General features: G+C 40.0%; 1 protein-coding gene and 1 long non-coding RNA gene across 7 annotated transcripts in view; one reads left to right on the top strand and one right to left on the bottom strand.

The window, feature by feature from the left end:
- Window positions 1-651: 651 nt before the first annotated feature.
- LOC137149118 (uncharacterized) lies at window positions 652-17,782 on the bottom strand. Of its 3 annotated transcripts, none has more exons than XR_010918669.1 (4): window positions 17,731-17,780; window positions 16,910-16,993; window positions 2,358-2,495; window positions 652-1,100 (listed from the first exon to the last, which is right to left on the bottom strand). It is a non-coding gene; the product is annotated as an uncharacterized lncRNA (long non-coding RNA). The 3 variants fall into 3 exon arrangements; XR_010918671.1 differs by having other exon boundaries at window positions 652-1,081; XR_010918670.1 differs by lacking the exon at window positions 16,910-16,993 and having other exon boundaries at window positions 17,731-17,782.
- Window positions 17,437-19,271, top strand: part of TMEM242 (transmembrane protein 242) — a 39,134-nt gene continuing 37,299 nt past the window's right edge. For all 4 annotated transcript variants that reach the window (XR_010918668.1, XM_067542476.1, XM_067542475.1 and 1 more), the window contains exons 1-2: window positions 17,437-17,630; window positions 17,755-18,363. Coding sequence is in view for 3 of the 4 variants with exons in the window: in XM_067542476.1 (XP_067398577.1) it covers window positions 18,081-18,363 (283 nt within the window). In the remaining variant the exon portion in view is untranslated. The remainder of the gene's footprint in view (window positions 17,631-17,754; window positions 18,364-19,271) is intronic.

The raw sequence follows: 19,271 nt of genomic DNA, 5'->3' as shown, positions 1-19,271 counted from the left end.
TTCTTTCCTCACTGAAGTCCCTCTTAAAACTCCTCTTTTTCCACAATGCCCACAAGAAGTGTGTTTATCATTTTAAGGGAACAAAAATAAGTATCAGGTCATCCCTTGATTTAGTTTTTCAAGTGCATCCTGCTTTGAAAGTTTGTCTTTTAGATTGTGAACTCTTTGATACTGAGACTGGCTTTATTTTTGTGTGCAGTACAGTGCCAAGCACATGATCAGTATTAAAAAAATAAATAATATAATATACACCTACAGTAAATTATACTAAAAGGACACAGTTGTATTTTTAACTGACTAATTAAAAAATGGCAGGTTTTTGGCAAAGCATTCTTTAAATAGTATGTCAAGATTTAAAAGAAAATACTTTTACATAGGATTTTTTGGCTTTCCTGCCAATGTTTTGAAGGGTCTTTTGGGAAGGCCCAAGAACACCATCAGCCCATTCAGGCTCACCTCTCCTACAACCTCTTTCTCTTTCTTTATACATATCCACTGCTACCTCTTCTCTACTAATTTCTGCATTACTGGTAAACAGCCTCTTGCAGTGCCTGGGGAATAGTGAACATGAACTCCCAAGAGGAGTATATGAGAGTGATGACATCATGCTAGTAAAAGAGAATCAAGCTAATTTAATAGAAATTCCTCTTTTTAATTATGATGTTGGTGGGGGAGGGGAAGTTCAGGCTCCCCTGAGTCCCCACCAGACCCCAATTCAAGTTGTTTGTAATGTCCTTCCCCTGTTTGCAGCACATAAAGGGTTTCCAAACAAAAACAAACAAACAAAAGAAAGGTCGTTTTCTCTCTCTTTCCCTTGAGAGAGGGTGGAATAAGAGTAAAAGAAAAGAAAGACAATGGTAGTCTGTATTTTAGGTGGTCTTTTGGGGTCACCCCCTTGGGGCTTAGTTTATCAGCTGATACAGTATCTCTAATTAGGGTCTTCCATTAGCCCCTCCTCTTGGGGCACCTGCTCCAAGGCTGGTCCATACAGCTTCAAGGATTAGTAAGGCCTGTGACTGTCCCCCTTTTTGGCTCATCGGTCTCTGTAATCAGCAGTCTCTGACATATAGAAGCCTTCTTCCTGTTAAAAAGGTAAAAATCTAAAAGAAATAAAATAGTTGTAGGTATAGAAAAGTAATACTTTTGCTATATGCATATATTAACTTAGAAAGTTACTTAATCAGCTTCAAGCCTAAGAAATGCGTGAGAAAGAAAAGAAGGGGGGGCTAATAGATAAAGAAGAAGTTGAAGGCCGAACAGACATCAAGCGCCTGGATACAGATAAAGGGCAAACCACAAGATGTAGAAATCAACGTCTACCCCCCTTCCTGCTTTTGCTAAGGCTATGTGCCAACCTAGGTTAATTAACGGGCCCAGTAGTCGGGAGTTGTCTTCCTTGAAAGGAAAAACCCTTGACTAAACAATCCCGCTAGAAAAAGGTCAAAAAGGCACCTTAAAAGACGCATGCGTAATGAGGTGTTAGAATCTTATCGCACACCCTGCATAGAAAATTGGTTCATTAGCATGAACATGGAATGACGTTTGTATGAAAAAGACCATGTATGTAGTAGGCGGTTGCGAAAGGTGTAAACCTTTTAGTACCCAGCCAATGGGGAACGAAGGGAGGGATTCTTTCGGCCGGGATAGGAAATATATACTGCTGAATAAGAAAGGAGGGGCGCTCCTTTCAGAATAGATTTTTGTTCTGGAGTTGTGCCCAGCTTTGCAAACCTGTTAAAGAAATAAAAAGTAGTGGTTTTTTTTTTACTCTTTACCTGTATCCGATGTTCTTTATTAAGCCTTTTTAGTCAAAGGTATTTTTTTCACTGTTCATCACCATCCCTTCCAGTGGAAGGATTTCCCTTTTTAAGCCCCCTCCCCACCAAGTAGCACAAGCCTTACAGGTGGGCCTGGTTAGTGCTGAATGAGCCAAGAAGAGCTGGTTTGTTTCCTCTCTTCTAGAGGGAGGGTGTACTCCCTCACAGGTGGGCTGGGTCATACATTTAGGACTACACGGCATAACTTCTGCTTCTGTCAATGGCGTGTATCCATAAAAGTCAACGTAGATTATGGCCTTTAGCTATTGTTTAGTGTAAAATATCAAGAGTAACATTTTCAAAGTATTCCCATGGGACTGGGGTGCCTAGGTGCTTTTGAAAACCCCATTAGGAACCTACCTTCATATTTAGGCACCTACATGCCTTTAAAAATCTGGTCTTAAGTATCTACATGACTTTTGAAAAAAAGAACTTAGGTGCCTTTGAAAATGATACCTTTACTGAATTGTCACATTCAGCATCATTCTCTGGGAAAATAATTTCACCTTTAGGACCATCATTATTTCTGCCATTTATTACCTTTTCCTCCTCATCCTCCTTTTTCTACTGCTCCCTTGTCTTTGTGTCTCTCCTTTTTTCCCTTCTGCATCTTCCTCCCTTCAGCCATCTGCAATGTCTCCCTTGTGGGTTTCACTCCCAATCTTTTCCCATCTACATCTGTTAAAAAGATCACCAATGAGAGTTAATGCTGACAATTGGATTAATGGAGAGTGAATCCATTCACACCTTTCACAACTATTTTTCAGGCTGTCTGAAGACTCAAGAAAATACTTCAATGACTGCGCTACTGTAACATTGAAAAGTTTATTTTTGCAACAGTAGGGTTAGAAATTTAATTTAAATGACAGTGTATATTTTGAAGAATCTGAGCATTCAATGTGAGTCACACATACATCAAAAGGGTCAGGTATGATATGATTGACAGGACTGTTCTGCTGCCTGAAACAGGAAGTATAATTGATCATTAACAAAACAGTGGTAGTGATTGTACACAAAATGCTGTTAAATGCACAGAGAAAACATTTCTCTAATGTGTTATGTGAACCATTGGCCCCAATCCTGCAAACACTTATGCAAATGCTTTTCTTTACTCAGACACTTAAAAGTAAGCATTTGTGGATTTTCATAATCAGGGCCTAAAGCTGTTACTTATATCAGTATTTCGTACAACATTTTCTGATGGAAATGTGATATTCAAGTTGATAGTTTTTGTGTTATACAGAGATCCCTATATAATATGATCAAAAAAATTATAGATGAATAATAGCTTCTTTTTAAATTGTCTCAGTCATTTTACATTGTAAAACATGTCCAAGAGGCCCAGTGTGAAATTTATTTCTAGTTTTTCCTATAAGAGCACTAACAGTAGTGATCATGTTACAATTTGACAGCCATTTACCTGAGTATTAGCTTTAGGCACAGGGCCAAAAAGGACAACGTGTGAGTAAAACAAGAAAAATTTGACCAACAGTGATAGAATTAATCATTAGCTTTAATGATTTGTAAAGACTTCAGAACATTAGCCTTTCATACCTGACTAGGAGAACGGGCTTATTTGTCTGAATTCTGCAAGAGTTGGTTTACAAATATTCAGATGAGAAAAAGGCTTCCTGTAACTTAATTACAACTTAAACAGATAACATTGTAATCAAAGAGACCAGGAAATCCTTTTGAAGTTTTAAAGGAAATTATTCATTCATTCATTCAATAGGTAATATTAACATATTAGTCTTGGAGGTGTTGTATAATGGTATATACAATTTATAAAAAGAAATTTAGGAATAGAATAGTGGTAGGAGCACATCTGAAAAAATCTATAATCCTTAACTGAAAAGAAAATGAAATTGCGTGAAACATACTGGGTCAAATTCAGACCTGATGTACCTCTTGCACCAGGTCTGAATTTGAACCCAGCCTTTGTTAAAACAAATATTCTTCTTAGGCAAAATGAATATTCTTTAAAATATTGAATTTTCAAGAGAGGGAAAGAAGTGACAGAAGGAATTTATCCTGTTCTTGCAAAGATAAATTCAAAGATGTTTTGTCACAAGGAGAGATTTTGTGATTATTTCCTTATCTTTGTTTTTGTGACCATTGTATTTTAAGATTTAAGCTAGAGATGTAATATTTAAAAATATGTTACCATGCAAGTCCTTTTATTTGTACAATGAACAATATACACCATAACCTTATTTGACAGCACTATCCCTTTAAATAGCTAAAAATACTGTTCAACACTGCATTCAATAGATTGACTAAAAATGAAATTCACTTTGTCAAAGGCGCATAGAACACTGTAAATATTGTCTATTCTTAAAATTAGAGACAACAGCAGAATTAACTGTACTGTGCATCAACCTTCTCATAAGGTCTCAGAGCAGTCTTACCTAACCATAGAAAGGTTGGGAAAGTTAGTCTATGTCTACAGTTTCTGAGTGTCTGGGAAGGTCTGACTGATCTAATATGATGAATGCAACATAAGGCTAAGAATGAAAAGATGACAGGCAACAGAGTGTGGGCAACAGTTACCACAGGCCTCAACTTTGCAATGAGTGCTGCACAGACAAACCCCTGTGCTGACACAGAGCTCATTACAGGACCAGGGACCTGTTTGTTGCAAGTATCAAGGAACTGTAAACTTTGATGAAAAATTAAGCATATTTCAGTTCTGTGAGTACATCAAAGCATTCTAAAACAAAGGATTCATGTTCTCTTGTCTATTTGCTTCATTGTATACATTGTATACCAATTAGTGCAAACCAAGGTCCAGAGCAAAAAGGTTTAAAATAAAAGCTACAGAGGGGCAAGAGAATTTACAGCACTATTCTAGAGAATAAATATTGACCACTAAATGCAGAAGTGGATGGGATGCTAGTGGTTAGTTTTAAACTTTATTTCTGATCTAAAAATGAAGCCCTCTTTACAGCATAATGGAATTATAGACTTACTTTAACAATAACAGCATGAGTGGCGCCACTGTAATGAAAAATGAAAATTAATTTTCTAAGTATGATTTACAAAGTGCAGTACATCATGTCTCTATGAGTTTTCAAACATGATGGTTCTCTAAAAATATCAGCTCAAGCTTACTAACAATGTTCAGTTAGTCATTGATCTTTTAATGTACTAGTGCACTTTACCTTTACTGATTTTATTTTGGCAATGTTTCAAGAGTCAGAAAGAGAGATTATAGGAGATGAAATATTCATCAACAATTCCAATCAGCTTCATATTTGGGATCTTAATGTTATTATTTTCTTCTCCCCTATGCTCCCTCTCTGGAACAAACCCCCTCCCCCACACAAAAAAAAAATACCATGGAGCGTGTAATAAGTAGGCTTCATGTAAACCTGCCATGAAATAATAATGCATATTTTGAGTATTGAGCTGTATAGAATACATAACCATTAGATGTGAACAAATGAAAGAAAACTTCAGTCTGAGATCAGCTTAGTATTTAGCTTCAGCTCAGCTCTGTGACCATGAATGAAGATGATCCACAGAAAACTGAAATTAGTCCATGAGGCTATTCAGTCATTACTCCATGGAGTCTTGGGGGTGCTATACAGAGTATATCAGCTTACATATTTATTTTTTAACTATATACAATTAGCTACAATGGTTTAGCTCATTGATATGGAGCCTAGTTACTATGGTGACAGGCAGATAAAAAGTGCATAGATAGGTTAGATGGGATGTTTTGGTATATACGGGAAAGCCAAATTTTCTAGGGAACCAAGCTATCTCCCTGTTTGGGGGAGATTTTCAAAGGCACAAAGTGCTTAGGTAACCCCCATAGTCCGTCAATGGGAGTTGGTTACCTATCTGCCACTCATACCTTTGAAATCTCCCTCTCTGAGTTGTGTATAGGTGCTGAAATGAATAAATAATTCAGTCTTTTGGGGAGGCCTGAGAGCAACATCAAATATATTCAGCCTACAAACATCAGGCTGTGAAGCTATTAGTCCTCTCTCCTGCTCTTGAGAATGGTGAACTGACTAGCCTTAGCTTGTTTCCTAAAACATATAATCTGATCATTTCTTGATCAGTTCAGATGTTCTAATTTTCTTGTTTACTTGATTCACTATATTGTCCCATTAATGGGACTCTTTAAAGCAAATCCAATGTACAGAAAATAATTGCATTTTCTAAAGAGTCCAGACAATTCATAGACACAGTAATTAATTCCAATACCTTTCACACTTTCTTCTCTTGCTCAAAGGACACTACCAACCTCATGCAGTTATTTATTAATTGCCCACCTTATCCCCATTCTCTGGATGTTGCAAGTTGCTAATTAGCTTTCCTGTTTTCCAAGGCATTGGCATAATTGCTCATATCCTGTCAAAAACCATCACAGAGACTGAGATTAAATTAAGACAGGAATAAAATGTGAGTATTTTATATGAATCCCTGCCAGAACACCCTTTTCCTGATGAAGAAGTTCCAGGTTATGCTTGTTGCCTTTTTTTTTTTTTTTGGAGGTGGGAGGCTATCACTGGTGGGCTTGCAGTACTTCCGCCCTGCAAAAACTGTTGAGCTGCTAAACACAATGAAAATCTGTGTATTTTTTAAAGATATTTAACATGCATATTGAAATTTCAGTGGGAACTTGCTGCTTTTATGAACAATATAAATAAGAAATGGTATAAATAGAAAATCAGAAGCATTTTATTCAGATCACAGTATTAATTTATGTTACATGAATCATTTAATTAGAGGTGCTTTTCCTCCAAGTACACAAAGTGATAATTATCTTTCAGTATGAGCCTGAGACTCAACTACTCCTTCCAGGCCTTTTTTAACTGTAATATTAACTACAGTAATTAAGCTGCAAGAATGACCACAAGAAGGTCCTTTAGATAAAATGTTCACTGATGCTGTTTAGGAGATGGGTATCTTTCACATTCATGCCAATTACTTTGATGTTTCAGTACATAAAGCTCTGTATTAAGTATGGATGTTTCCTATTGATGAATGATATTGACCCAGTTTCTCCCAACTTTGGGCTGCTTTGCAACACATTGCCCAGTGGCAAGTGGCCCCCAAACCAATCTAGCTAGCCATGGGAGGACTCCCAAGTGACATATTAATTCCTACACTGTCCTATCCCAGCAACCAACATAACAGTATATTAAAAGGTTGTGGGGCCATCTCTTCTCTATGCCATAACTGCCCTTTGGGGCCATTGGCAGACAGTGTAAGTCAGGATCAGGAGCAAAGGATAGCAAATACAGCTTAAAACCATATTTGCTCAGCCCCTCTCCTGAGTTGTATTGTTCGCTCCTCAAATGAAGACGAAGAGCTGGGTTACAATTTACTTAGAGGAAAGTTTCAGTTGTTGAGAGGCTAAAACCACGTGCAACAGTTTCAAAATGTTCCCCATTACATTCAGTGCCTTCCAATATTCCATCAACTGTAGACTTTAGCCACAAACTGACCAAATTTACTATTTAAGAAGTTTGAGTCCCCTTTTCAAAAAAATCTAACTGTACATTTTACAAATGTAGCCAGCTCAGGATCAGTGTTTCTTGTTGACCAGCCCTCCTGTATAGTCTGTCCTTTAGTAGTTTAAGCAAAAAGGCAAAGTGACCATTAATCCACCACTCTTTTCAGCAAACTAGCTTTTAAAAATTCTTTTGGGAAGTTTTGGGCTTACACTTAGGCCCCAAAAGAAGCTAGATAAACCCAAATGTGTCAGTTTTATTTATATTTTTCCATGTTTATTTTAATTCATCCTTAAATTGCAAGATCTTAAGGGCAAGAACCACATCTTCTGTTTTTTTGTACAGTGTCTAACACAATGGGACCTGGGCCCTAATTGGAACCTTTAGGGGCTACCATAATATTAATGAATAAAAAAAAAATGAAGCTGTTTATGGAATGGAAACAATGCAAGATAGTCTTCTCATGCTATTTCCACCCTCCAGAGCCTAAAAATCAAATGCAAATATTACAATCCTGGAACATACCCAATTCTTCAGCATTGTGTAAGCGGTGTCAAGGACTTGTATCTTTAAAACTGTTGCACTTTTGGTGTTTGGGTTAAAAAAAAAAGTCCTTTAAAATGTTTTATAGCATTGTTGCAGGGTAAAATATACCTCTTAATTCCTCCCTTTTCTGAGGACAGACTAAGTCCACTAGAAGTCCGCCTCCTTCTGGCAGCATAAGCAAGAAGATTCCTGTGTAATTGAATCTGGTTTCTTGCCTTCCAGAATGGATATTCCTTTCAGCTTTCTCTTTTTATACATGGCCTCATCGGGTAGCAAGACCCAGCTGCATCTGCTCTACAGCTTTTTAACCAAACTCTTGCAGACACAACAGAGAAAACTGAAGTTTGGTCCTTGGCTCTACTTTCCTCAGCTACTAGTCCAGGAGTCTCCTGGGACCCAAATGGGTAGTATACTTTGTCACACAGATGCAGCTGTAGAGCTCCAAGGAACTCTAACTCAACATGGCTCTATCACTGTAGACTATGTGTATTTTATACTTCTATAGGCAGCTCCAAAAATTTTTGGGAGAAGGTAAGGAGCAAATTTAGTGTTAAACAAGCTAGTTTAATAGTCCCAATGATGAAGTCATCTTTTTATCTACAGAACTGATTCAGCCAGGGAAACAGCAGTGCAGTCTTCCCTGACACTGTCCTACTAATGTGCCTCAACCCCGTTCTGAAAAAGCATTTTCATATCCAGGAAGTGTTCTGATATCTAGTCATTCCTTGGTATCAATACCAAGATGCCAACAAGATTGCAAATTAATGCCATTTGTGAAGGCAGATTTTGTGATGAGTATTGTGAACAGTGATCCACTGGGAACAGACATGAAGTCACCAACTTATTTGACACAGGCAACCAAACCTTCATCTGATAGTTATGATTTTTATTCTCTACCAATGTGAGTTGGATTTCAACTGGTGAACGACACTGTATCCCATATCAATCTCCTGAGTTATTACATCTCCCCATCTGTAAGCAATTTTAATTTGAATGACCAGCTTTTAAACACTAGATGTCTAAGTTTCACTGCCCTTAGCAGTGTCATTTTCATGTACATAAAGAAAAATTGTCCATTAACAGTTATTAGGCTGAAATGACTTCAGGTGTACAACTTGTTCTCACTATGTTTTCTTCAGCATACATATCGGTAGTTAATGCAGAAAAATTCCAACTCTTAATTACTGTTTAATTCTATCTCTGGGTAAGTCTTCACTGCACAATTAACCCATACTCTTACCCAAATTTTAGCCCAAACCCTCCTACCTTCTATATAGAAAAGCCTCTGACCAGCTTTGGACTTGCTTCAAGCCTGGGGTAGCTTACCCAGGTGGGGGATAGGTTAGAGTCAGGGCTTCACTTTATCTTGAGCTGGAACTCACCCACTTTCCAGTGAGGATGCAAGCTAAATCACTCGAGTGCTGACAGTCTTATAATGCCCTTCCGACAATTCTCCCTGCAGGGCAGAAAATTTCCCCCCCCATAATGATTGGGAAAGAATCCTCAAGCATCTCAGCACAAAGAACCATGGGATGTGTCACTAGACACACATGGATAACTGCAGAAACACTGAAGACAAAGTAACTGAGGTAGTAGGGTGTCTACCATGTGGGCTAGCTAACACAGGTGCCAATTACCTGCACTAACTGTGCAGTGAAGACATACTCTAAGTCCGTGTGATGTTGGCGGACAGATTCCATACTGGACCAGGGCATGAAAGGTGTCCTGGAGACGGGAGGAGATTGAAGCCATCCCCATTCCATATCACTAGCCTGCAACATTGAATAGAGAAAATAAAAAGTGAGGAAGATGGCTTTAAAGGGCTGCTGACACCCTTTGAGATGGATCTTGAGTCTGAGACAGAGAGGTCCTAGTATGGAGGCTGAGTAGCCCTGAGATAAAGACTCTAAATTTCATTTATTGAAAACTCTGATAATGTGAAGGTTGCATTAGATATCCAAGATGTTCAGATAAATATAGTTTATCTGTACCATGTAGGACTCCCTCCTGTTATCTATTAACCTTTCCCGATGTCCTCTCTTCATCGTGTCATGATACTACTCATTATGGGTAGCCCTTACTTGTGCAATTAATTCCTGGTTATGCAAATAATCCTATTGAAACCTACTTGCATGAGTAAAGCCTACTTATTCAAATGAGGGTTACAGGATCATGTCCATAGATAGTCAGCTCCTCCCAGGAGGGACTGTGTCGTCTATTATTCTGTAGAGCATTGTGCACACTTAGGCAACCTGTGATGGAGTCAGATCTCGCATCAAAACTTACTGCTGCCAGTTTTTCCTTCTGGGAAATGAAATAACACCCCTTCTTGGTGTCTGGTTTATTAAAACAACAGTTCAAATCTTAACTTAAACCAAAATAAGTCTTTCTCTCATGCCACAATTTCTTCAGCTCCTTGCTGAATGAAGGCTCTGTTACTTAGAATTTCATCAAGCCTCTTCTCTCTTATGACTCCTGCTCCCGCTCCTCACAAATTACTGTATAGGAAGTAGCTCCAACTATACCATTTCCTCTGGCTGGTGTGGAAAATCCTGTGCCATCCCTCTCCTACTTACTCTCAGCATGTCCTATACATCTCTCTCCTTTCCCTCTCTGACAGAGCAGGCTCCAGCCTATGGGAAGTCCTGTCTCCAAGCTATTATTAGGGTATTCTGGTCACCTGACCTAACTGCTGGTCCAAGCCCAAATCTATCATCTACAGCTGGATAACCAGTGACAAGAGGGTTGAAACCTTAAATTCCCTTAAAGGATCAGCCCACCCTGTGAAAGCCCCATATAAAATAATAATTTATTCTTTTCATTTCCTGCATGAAAGCAGTCAGAGATACATTTTCCTTTGGGCCAAGTTAAAATGCTTTTCAATTACACTGGAGCAAAATAACAGGGCAATTAGAACTATTACATGTTGACAGAACACTGTGCCAAAATGAAATACATCCTCAGATCTTAAAGATACTATATCTAATGGGAAATAGGAAAACCTTTGGGAAACATACTTGCTACACAAAAGTAAAGCTGCAAGGCTTTGCAAGGGATTTGCAATTTGCCCTCCTTATTTAAGAAAGGAACATGGGCAGGTCCAAGGAATTACTGTATACAGATCTAAAAGACTGATATCAGTTGTGGAGATGGTTAGTATTTTAAATACTGGCAGGAACAATATTATAAAACTTCTAGAAACATATAATTTAGTAAGGGACAAAAGAAATTTTATAATGAGAAATATCCTGAAGATCCTGGGTTCTGTTCGTATCAGAATAGGTGCTTTCTGCAACATCAATGAAAATGTAAATCAGCTTTTAGCAGGTGTCCTGCACTCAGCAGTGCCAGATTAAGGCAATCTGAGTCTCTACGCACACAACACGTTCCCATGCGGTCTTCAACAACAACAATTTATTTAAACTATTTTATTCCAAGTTAATTGATGAGGCAATTTTCCATAAGGTAGCAAAGGAGCATCTAGTAACCTGAATCATATGCACTGTCAACTTTTGTGAAACCTTTGGGATTCCTCCTGTAGGCCACATCCTAATAATACAACAATGCTAATTTAGGATATGAGTGAAATTCTGGCCCTACTGACAATGGATGTTTTGCCATTGACTTCAGTGGGGCCAGGAATGTACCCAGTATATCTAAAGTGGTGTTAATATGGTGCCATTTGCTGTAATATATAACACAAATAATCATGTCATAGTCCTCAATGGCTACTAAGTAACTGCAGACAACATTAAAATAAAGTACATTTATTTAATCTTCTAAAGAATTAAACTATAATTTAGGGAGAATACATTTGTGATTAAGGGAAAGGACTTGGAAACAGGAGTCCAGGGCTTTACTCATGGTTTTGCTGAAGATTTCCAGTGTGACTGTGCAAGTTGTTTAATTTCTCTATGCCTCAGTTTCCTCATCTGTAAATGAAGAAAATACCTTATACAGAATTTGTGAAGCTAATTTAATTAATATTTGAAGAGTGACTAGAGATCTTCAAATTCCAAGTGCTGGTTTATTTTACTTATTTCTATATTTGACAAATAACTGCAGAGCATGTCAAGAAAGGTGAGAGCATGACATTCTATCTATAGTACAATTTGGTAAATAATTATTCAATGAATGAGAGACTTGTTCTACAATAGATATTTAAAAAAACTCAGTGATCTGAGGACCTGTTCTCGACATGTGAATTCCAATCACCAGATTTTTATTTCTGGATTTTTATAAGAAAGGCACTTTTCATACTAGTTTTTCCATTAAAACCCTGAGGGTGATGTAGAACCCTTAATCACAAATTAATATTCTTTTCTTCAGTTCATGCCCAACAGACCAAAAAGCTGTTTAAATGCATTTAACTATCATTCAGAGAATACCAATGCCTGGGATCTGAGAAAGATTATACAGCAGCTTGTTCATGTCTCCATCTGTCCACAAAGTTTTATAAGGGTGTCCTGTATTTTCAAAAATATTAAGAGACCAGGTGATGACCATATGGCCCTTCAAAGCCTGCTTTTATAAACCCAGCAAATGACAATCAGCCTACTGTACATCACATCATGGCTTAACTGCTATATTCTCTCCCTTTCCAAAAAAGTGTCTGGCTCCCTCCTGAATGTATTTACATAGCCAACTTCTGTTGCTGAACATGGCAGTTTGACCAATATTCAAATCATCCTTATAGATATATATATTGAGTCTGATTTTCAAAATCCAAGATGTCCAGAACCAGATCCAATTCTGTGGCTAAGTTTGGCTGCAATTATTGTGGTTGCACTCATAAATCAATTATCTGTGTATGCAAAATAGCCATTTAGATTAATTAGAAAATATATATTAAATATATTTTTTGTATTTATTACTGTGGCCCAGTGGGCTTATACACTAGTTTTTTCCCCCTCTGAAGAGATAGGTTTCAATGTGTCTTAGTCACAAGTAAAATGATTTTGTTGGCCTCAGACTAATCTTCTGGAGATTTGCCAGTTTTATCAAGCCACCATACAATCTTGCACAATTAGCAATCTCTGCTCAGAAGAGTCCAGGAGTAGTAGGGGAATTGAAGGTCAGGATTCAGATCCATTTGCAGGGCTATGCTGGAGAGCTTGCACACTGTGCTTGGCTGTTCTCAACACTGTCAGTCAGTTACTGGCAGGAATACTAACATTCGCCAAATTAAAAAATTCTAAGCAATGTATTTATATAAGCCTGTTCCTTTGCATCTTTCTTGAATTTCTCTCTTTCTGCTTGTTTTCCCTTTTTCTAAGATAAAGACCAATGCATACCTTGAAAACAAAACATTTTGGTTGCACCCCATTAATATTTCAAAATTCAGTAATATCTTTCCTATAAAAAATCACAAATAATAGTCTGAGTTTTTATATAATAACTGACACAGTAAGTTCTACTCATTTATATTCAATTGTCTACATTTTTAATATGGCTTCTATACTGTGTGCTCACAATCACTTTTGTGTAAAATTCTGGGCATCCACATTTTTGTGCGCACACACACACACAAAGACTAGCACATGTAAACACCATCTTTGTAACCAGATTTGATGGTCCCAAACTGAGTACCTCCAATTTTGCAATTTGGTCATGTAAATATTGTTGATCTGCTCAAATTCCAGTTTATAGGTTCTCAGGTTATAGTGAAACTCAACTAGCAAATGTCACTGGAAAGTTATTTTTATTTTTCAATTCTATCAACACTATAAACTTACCCATTTATGCATATAGGTTTTTAAGTCCTACTTTTATGAAGGTCTTGGTATCTGATATCTGAAATATTAATAAAATCAGTGTTTCAGACAAACAGATGTTGGGTTCTATATGAATTTTGGAAAAGGAGGACAAATTAATTTTGGATAATCAGGGTTAAGAAAATTGATATTTACATGTATAGCATAACAGTGAGAAGGAAGGAACAAATGAAGGTGCATTAGGAAATGCAAGCCCCTTCTATAAGGTATACATAAAAAGAGAAGTGAGTGTAATTTTTATTCATAGTTGATGGTACGATATGAAGCCCAAATAGCTGGTTTATAGAAAAGTGACACTAAATCTTTCTGTCTAATAGACATGGTATTGGCAGATCTTAGTTGGTATTGTTCAGGGGAACAAGCACCTTTGCTTTGTAATGTTGAGAAATATTAAATGTTATTCAACAGGAGAGACTAGATTTCATGAGTTTCATAACAGAGCTTGATCTTTCCTGAATCCTCTAAAGATAGATTTGGGGCATTGCTCAAACTAGGATTAAACAGCACCATTACTCATTTCCTTTCTTTTTCTTCCTAGTTCCGAAGAAAGTTTGAAAAAAGGCAAAGTCCTGAATGATGTGAAATCAGAAAACTACCTTGCCAAGAAAATCCAGGAGTGGTCAAATAGCATTTTAAAAACTAGAACAATATTAAATTAACCTGGCACACATTAAGTGAATTAAAAACTGGTTAACTGATGGTCTCAAAAATATAATTGTAAAAGGGGAATCATCATTGAGTGGGTGTGTTCCTAGTGGGGTCGGTTTTTGGCCCAACACCAGTGGTTTTCAAACTTTTTTCATTTGCAGCTCCCTAAAAAATTTCGCGTGGAGATGCGGACCACTTTGGAAATTTTAAACATAATCTGCGGACCCCGAGAGATCCATGGACCACATGCTGAAAACCACTGCTCTACACTATTTAACATTTTTAATTCATGACCTGGAAGAAAACATAATATCATCACTGATGAAGTTTGCAGACGCCACAAAGATTGAAGGTAAATAATGAAAGGACTGGTCACTGTTACAGAGCAATCTGGATCATTTGGTTAGCTGGACACAAGCAAACAATATGTGTTTTAATACAGTGAAATACAAAGTCATATGTCTTTGAACAAAGAATACTGGCCATGTTTACAGGATAGGGAGTTCTATTCCAGGAAGTAGTGACACTGAAAAAAAATGTGAGGGTCATATTGGATAATCTGCTGAACGTGAGCTTTCTGGGCAAAGCTGTGGCCAAATGGGCTTATGTGATACTTGGATATATAAAAGCAACTATCAGCTAGGCGTATGGAGATAATACTGCCTCTGTCTTTGGTACTGGTGTGACCACTACTTGAAAACTGTATCCAGTTCTGGTGTGCACAATTCAAGAAAGATGTTGATAAACTGGAAAGGGTTCAGAGAAGAGACACAAAAATTATAAAAGAATTGAAAAACATGCCTAATAATGAAAGACTCAAGGAGCTCGATATGTTTATCTTAACAAAGAGAAGAGTAAGGGTGCCTTGAATACAGTCTGTAAGTACCTACATGGGGATCAGAAATTTGATAATAGAAGACTCTTCAATCTAGAACAGTGGTGCTCAACCAGGGGTACGTGTACCCCTGGGGGTATACAGAAGTCTTCCAACGGGTATTTCAACTCATCTAGATATTTGCCTACTTTTATAACAGGTTACATTAAAAAGCACTAGTGAAGTCAGTACAAACTAAAATTTCATATAATGACTTGTTTATCTGCTCTATATAGTGAAATGTAAGTACAATATTTATATTCCAATTGATTTATTTTATAATTATATGGTAAAAATGAGAAAGTAAGCAATTTTTCAGTAACAGGGTGCTGTGACACTTCTATATTTTTATGTCTGATTTTGTAAACAAGTAGTTAAGGGATGTGAAACTTGGGTACACAAGACAAATCAGACACCTGAAATGAGTACAGTAGTTTGGAAAGGTTGAGAACCACTGATCTAGAAGACAAATGTATAACAAGATCCAATTGCTGGAAGTTGAAGCTAGACAAATTCAGACTGGAAATAGGGCCCAAATGTTTACAGTGAGGTTAATTAACCACTAGAACAACTTCCCAAGGGTTGTGGTGGATTTTCCATCACTATCAATTTTTCAAATCAAGATTGGATGTTTTTCTAAAAGATATGGTGTAATTCAAATGGGAATTAATTCAGGAAAGTTGTCTGGCCTGTGTTATGCAGGAAGTCAGACCAAATGATCACAAGTCCCTTCTGGCCTTAGAATCTATGGTTGGTGAAGAAAACAAAAAAACTGAAGGGAGAGATCATATAGAATGAATGTTAATTATGTGTTATGCTATTTTAGGCCCTGATCCTACAACTTGATTGTAGCAGGGTGGAATCTCTGACTTTAATGGGACTCTACTTGGGTGTCAGAGGACACATGCATGACATAACTTGCAAGATCACTGTGAATATGCTCTTCCAAAGCACTCTCTCAATAAGGGACTGCATGGATATTAGGGATAGCGCAGAAAAGGAAAATGTCAGAGAAATTGTTCATGAATGTTATAAATAGTTTTATAGATATAAAAATAACAGCTAAGAAGCACTCAGATTCTATAAGTCAATTATAACTTAAATAGAGCAGAAACACACAATCAAAGAACATATGAAAGTGATCATCAGTTTAGATAAGCTAATGGTGAATCACAGTTACCTCCGTAATTAACAAAATCTACATCACTGTCCATACTGAAGGATTCAAAATGATCTGTACTATCAGTCCTGTTTCCTCCCCTCAATATTATATCTTATTTGCAGTGGTGCCAACTCTCCTGATTTCATCATGAATCTGGCAATATTTGGTGTTTTCTTAAAGCTCCAGAAATCATGTGAACACACAAAAATTTCAGCTTTTCTTTTAAAGTGTCTAGACTTCATGGTTTCAAAGACAAGTTTGCAAATGTCAGCCATAAAGGTTCAAATGCCAGAAGGCAAAAAAACCCCAAACACAATATATATATATATATATATATATATATATATATTTTTAAATCTCATGATTTCTTGGGGACTGCCTCATGATTTTGGATCACTTATGGTTGGCGGTTAAACATTATGATTTTTAAAAGTATCTGCTTTCTTAAAAAAAAGCAGCTGAAGCATTGTGTCTGCTAAAGGAAAGGGTATCACACTTTAAAAAAAGCGATAGCACTAGTACCATTGGGGAATATAGGAGAGAGATGTTAAATGAGTCCTTGCAGCAACATTCAGCAAAAGCTCTGTGACTCAGTTTCCCATCTGTATAACGATACTGACCTGTTATAATGTACTTTAAGATCTACTGATGAAAAGCACTGTAAAAGTTAAGTGTTGTTTGCAGTGTTGTAGCTGTGTTGGTCCCTGGACAGTAGAGAGGCAAGGTGTGTCTCAGATATTATTACTAATGAGCATATGTACATTGTGCTTTACAAAACACAGAATAAAGCACATTGCTTCTTTATTAAAAAATGGTATCACACAGTAATGGAAAATACACTCTAGTATTACTATTGTAAAATGAACTGTCTTGCCATTATTTATATTTCAGTAATGCCTAAGGGCCCTAGCCTAGGACCAGGACCCCACTGTGCTAGGCTGTCTACAAACACAGAACAAAAAGACGTTCTCTGTCCCAAACTACTCATAATACTTTAGCGTATTTTTAAGAAACAAAGGCTGCCTCCCAAAATTGACAGCCTCATCCACACAGGCCGCATTAAGCCCTACACCACCAATCTTCATGGGATTGCAGCTGCTCTCAACATCCTGTCCCTTCCTACTTTAATCAATATTTTATTGTCACCACTTGCAGCTCTGGCAGCTTGCCCAGTATGAGGACCTCATGCCTGTGGGGGCTGTGTCCTCCTAGGCCTCGCTCTGCACCCATGGAAAGTGTGCCAGCAGCACCTGCCAGCAGCACCTCGAGGCCTGGCAGTTCATAGCCCTGGCACGGCTCATTGCCAGTTAAGCACTGCTCTGGAAGCTGAGTGAGCTGCAGGTCGGTCATCTCCCCTGAATGTGCAGCCACATCTCTTCCTTCCTTGGGAGCCCCCCACACCTTGCTGGGGGGAGGGGAGAGAGAGGTTCATTTTAAACACCTTTTCCTCTCTTTCCGCACACAGCGGCTTAGCCCGCCCGGCTCAGCGAGACATTCACAGACTGCCTCCGCCGCTCTTCCTACCGCGCCCCCCAGGCTGCTCGTCTCGACACTCTCCGACCCCCCGCCCGCTCGCGCTCGCACCCTGGCGGCGGGCAGAGCTCCGAGGGGGCGGGGACGACCCACGAGCGCCTCTCGCCGGCGCGACTGACCCAGGCAGACGGGCCGGCTGCAGCCCGCTCCCGCGGCTCAGGGCGGCTCGCGGAGCGAAGGGCCCCTGCCTCAGCCCCCGGCCCGGCGGGGCGGAGGAGCCGCGGGAGGCCGGGGCCTGCAGCTGCACGCAACAGCTGCATGCGGAGCACAGCCCCCAAAAAAGGCGGGGCCGCCCGCCCTACCGCGCCCAGCTCGGACCGGTTTCCATCCGGGTTGCGGGGCGGAGCCTGGTTGCGCGGACGGACTGACCGACCGACCTGGGCACGGACCGGCATGGTGGTGCAGTCGCCGGCTGCCGGGGCGGGGAGCCCCGAGGGCGCTGCCGCCGCTGCTGCTGCGGGGGGCCCCGGGTTGGGGGCGCCCCTGGCGCTGTCGGGCTGTCACCCTGCAGCAGCCCAGGACAAGCTCTTCTTAATCAAAGGTGCAGAAAGCCCGGGGCGGGGCGGGTTAAAGGTCCCGTAGCTGGGACCCGGAAAGGGGCGGGGGGCGGCGGCGGCGGCTCTGCCCCGTTTCCGTGCGGGATGGGGGGAAATCTCTCTTCACATTCCCCGCCTCCTCCTAATCACAACAATAGCGGGAGACACCCCCCGGCTGCAGGGGAGACCAGCAGTGGGGCTGGCTGGGTGCCACTGGCTGTGGCACAGTGGTTTTTTGTATTGGGGGGTGACCCCTTTCACAGGGCAAGCCTCTGAGTGCGGCTCCCGTGAGCCCTCCACTCCCCTTTTGCCTCTCATCCCCCCTCCCCGGGCTCCCCACTTCCCCCTGACCCCTCCTCCAGCTGTGCCTAGCGGGGGAAACTGACCTGCATGCACAGCGAGGCCTGCTCGCTTCCCCCCGCCAATGCTGCTCCTTCGCTCACCCCAGGGAGCTTTTTTTTTGGGGGGGGGGGGGGAGGAGGAGCAACGCCAGGGCTCCCTGCATGCAGGTTACTTTCCCCGGCTGGGCTGCATAAAGGGAGGGAAGAGACTCAGAGCGGCACTTCCTCGTGTTCTCCTCACAGCACTGCCCAGATGGGGAAAGTGACCTGCATGCAGGGAGCCCTGGTGTTGCTCCTCGCTTCCCCCCATTACAGCCTCCTAGGAGGATATGGAGGAAGTTTGGGGATTGGGGGGGGGTGAGCAGTATCTGTGTGTCACTGCTCACCCCCATCCCCCCATGTTCCTCTACGAGTAGGCTCACAGCCCTGCACCTGGCCAGTCTGGGGTTCACAGCTCCATGGTTGGTGGTGTTCCAAGCTCACAGCCCTATGCCTGGCTGGGTCAGGACTCAGAGCTGGGGGTGCCCCCATAACCACATCACTACCCCACTTTGAGAATCAATGCTGTAGGA

Source organism: Emydura macquarii, unplaced genomic scaffold (genome assembly GCF_026122565.2).
Source record: "Emydura macquarii macquarii isolate MOO-44397 ecotype Brisbane River unplaced genomic scaffold, CSIRO-AGI_Emac_v2 contig_705, whole genome shotgun sequence".
NCBI classification, from domain to species: Eukaryota; Metazoa; Chordata; order Testudines; family Chelidae; genus Emydura; species Emydura macquarii.
This window is presented reverse-complemented; position numbering and strand designations above follow the sequence as displayed.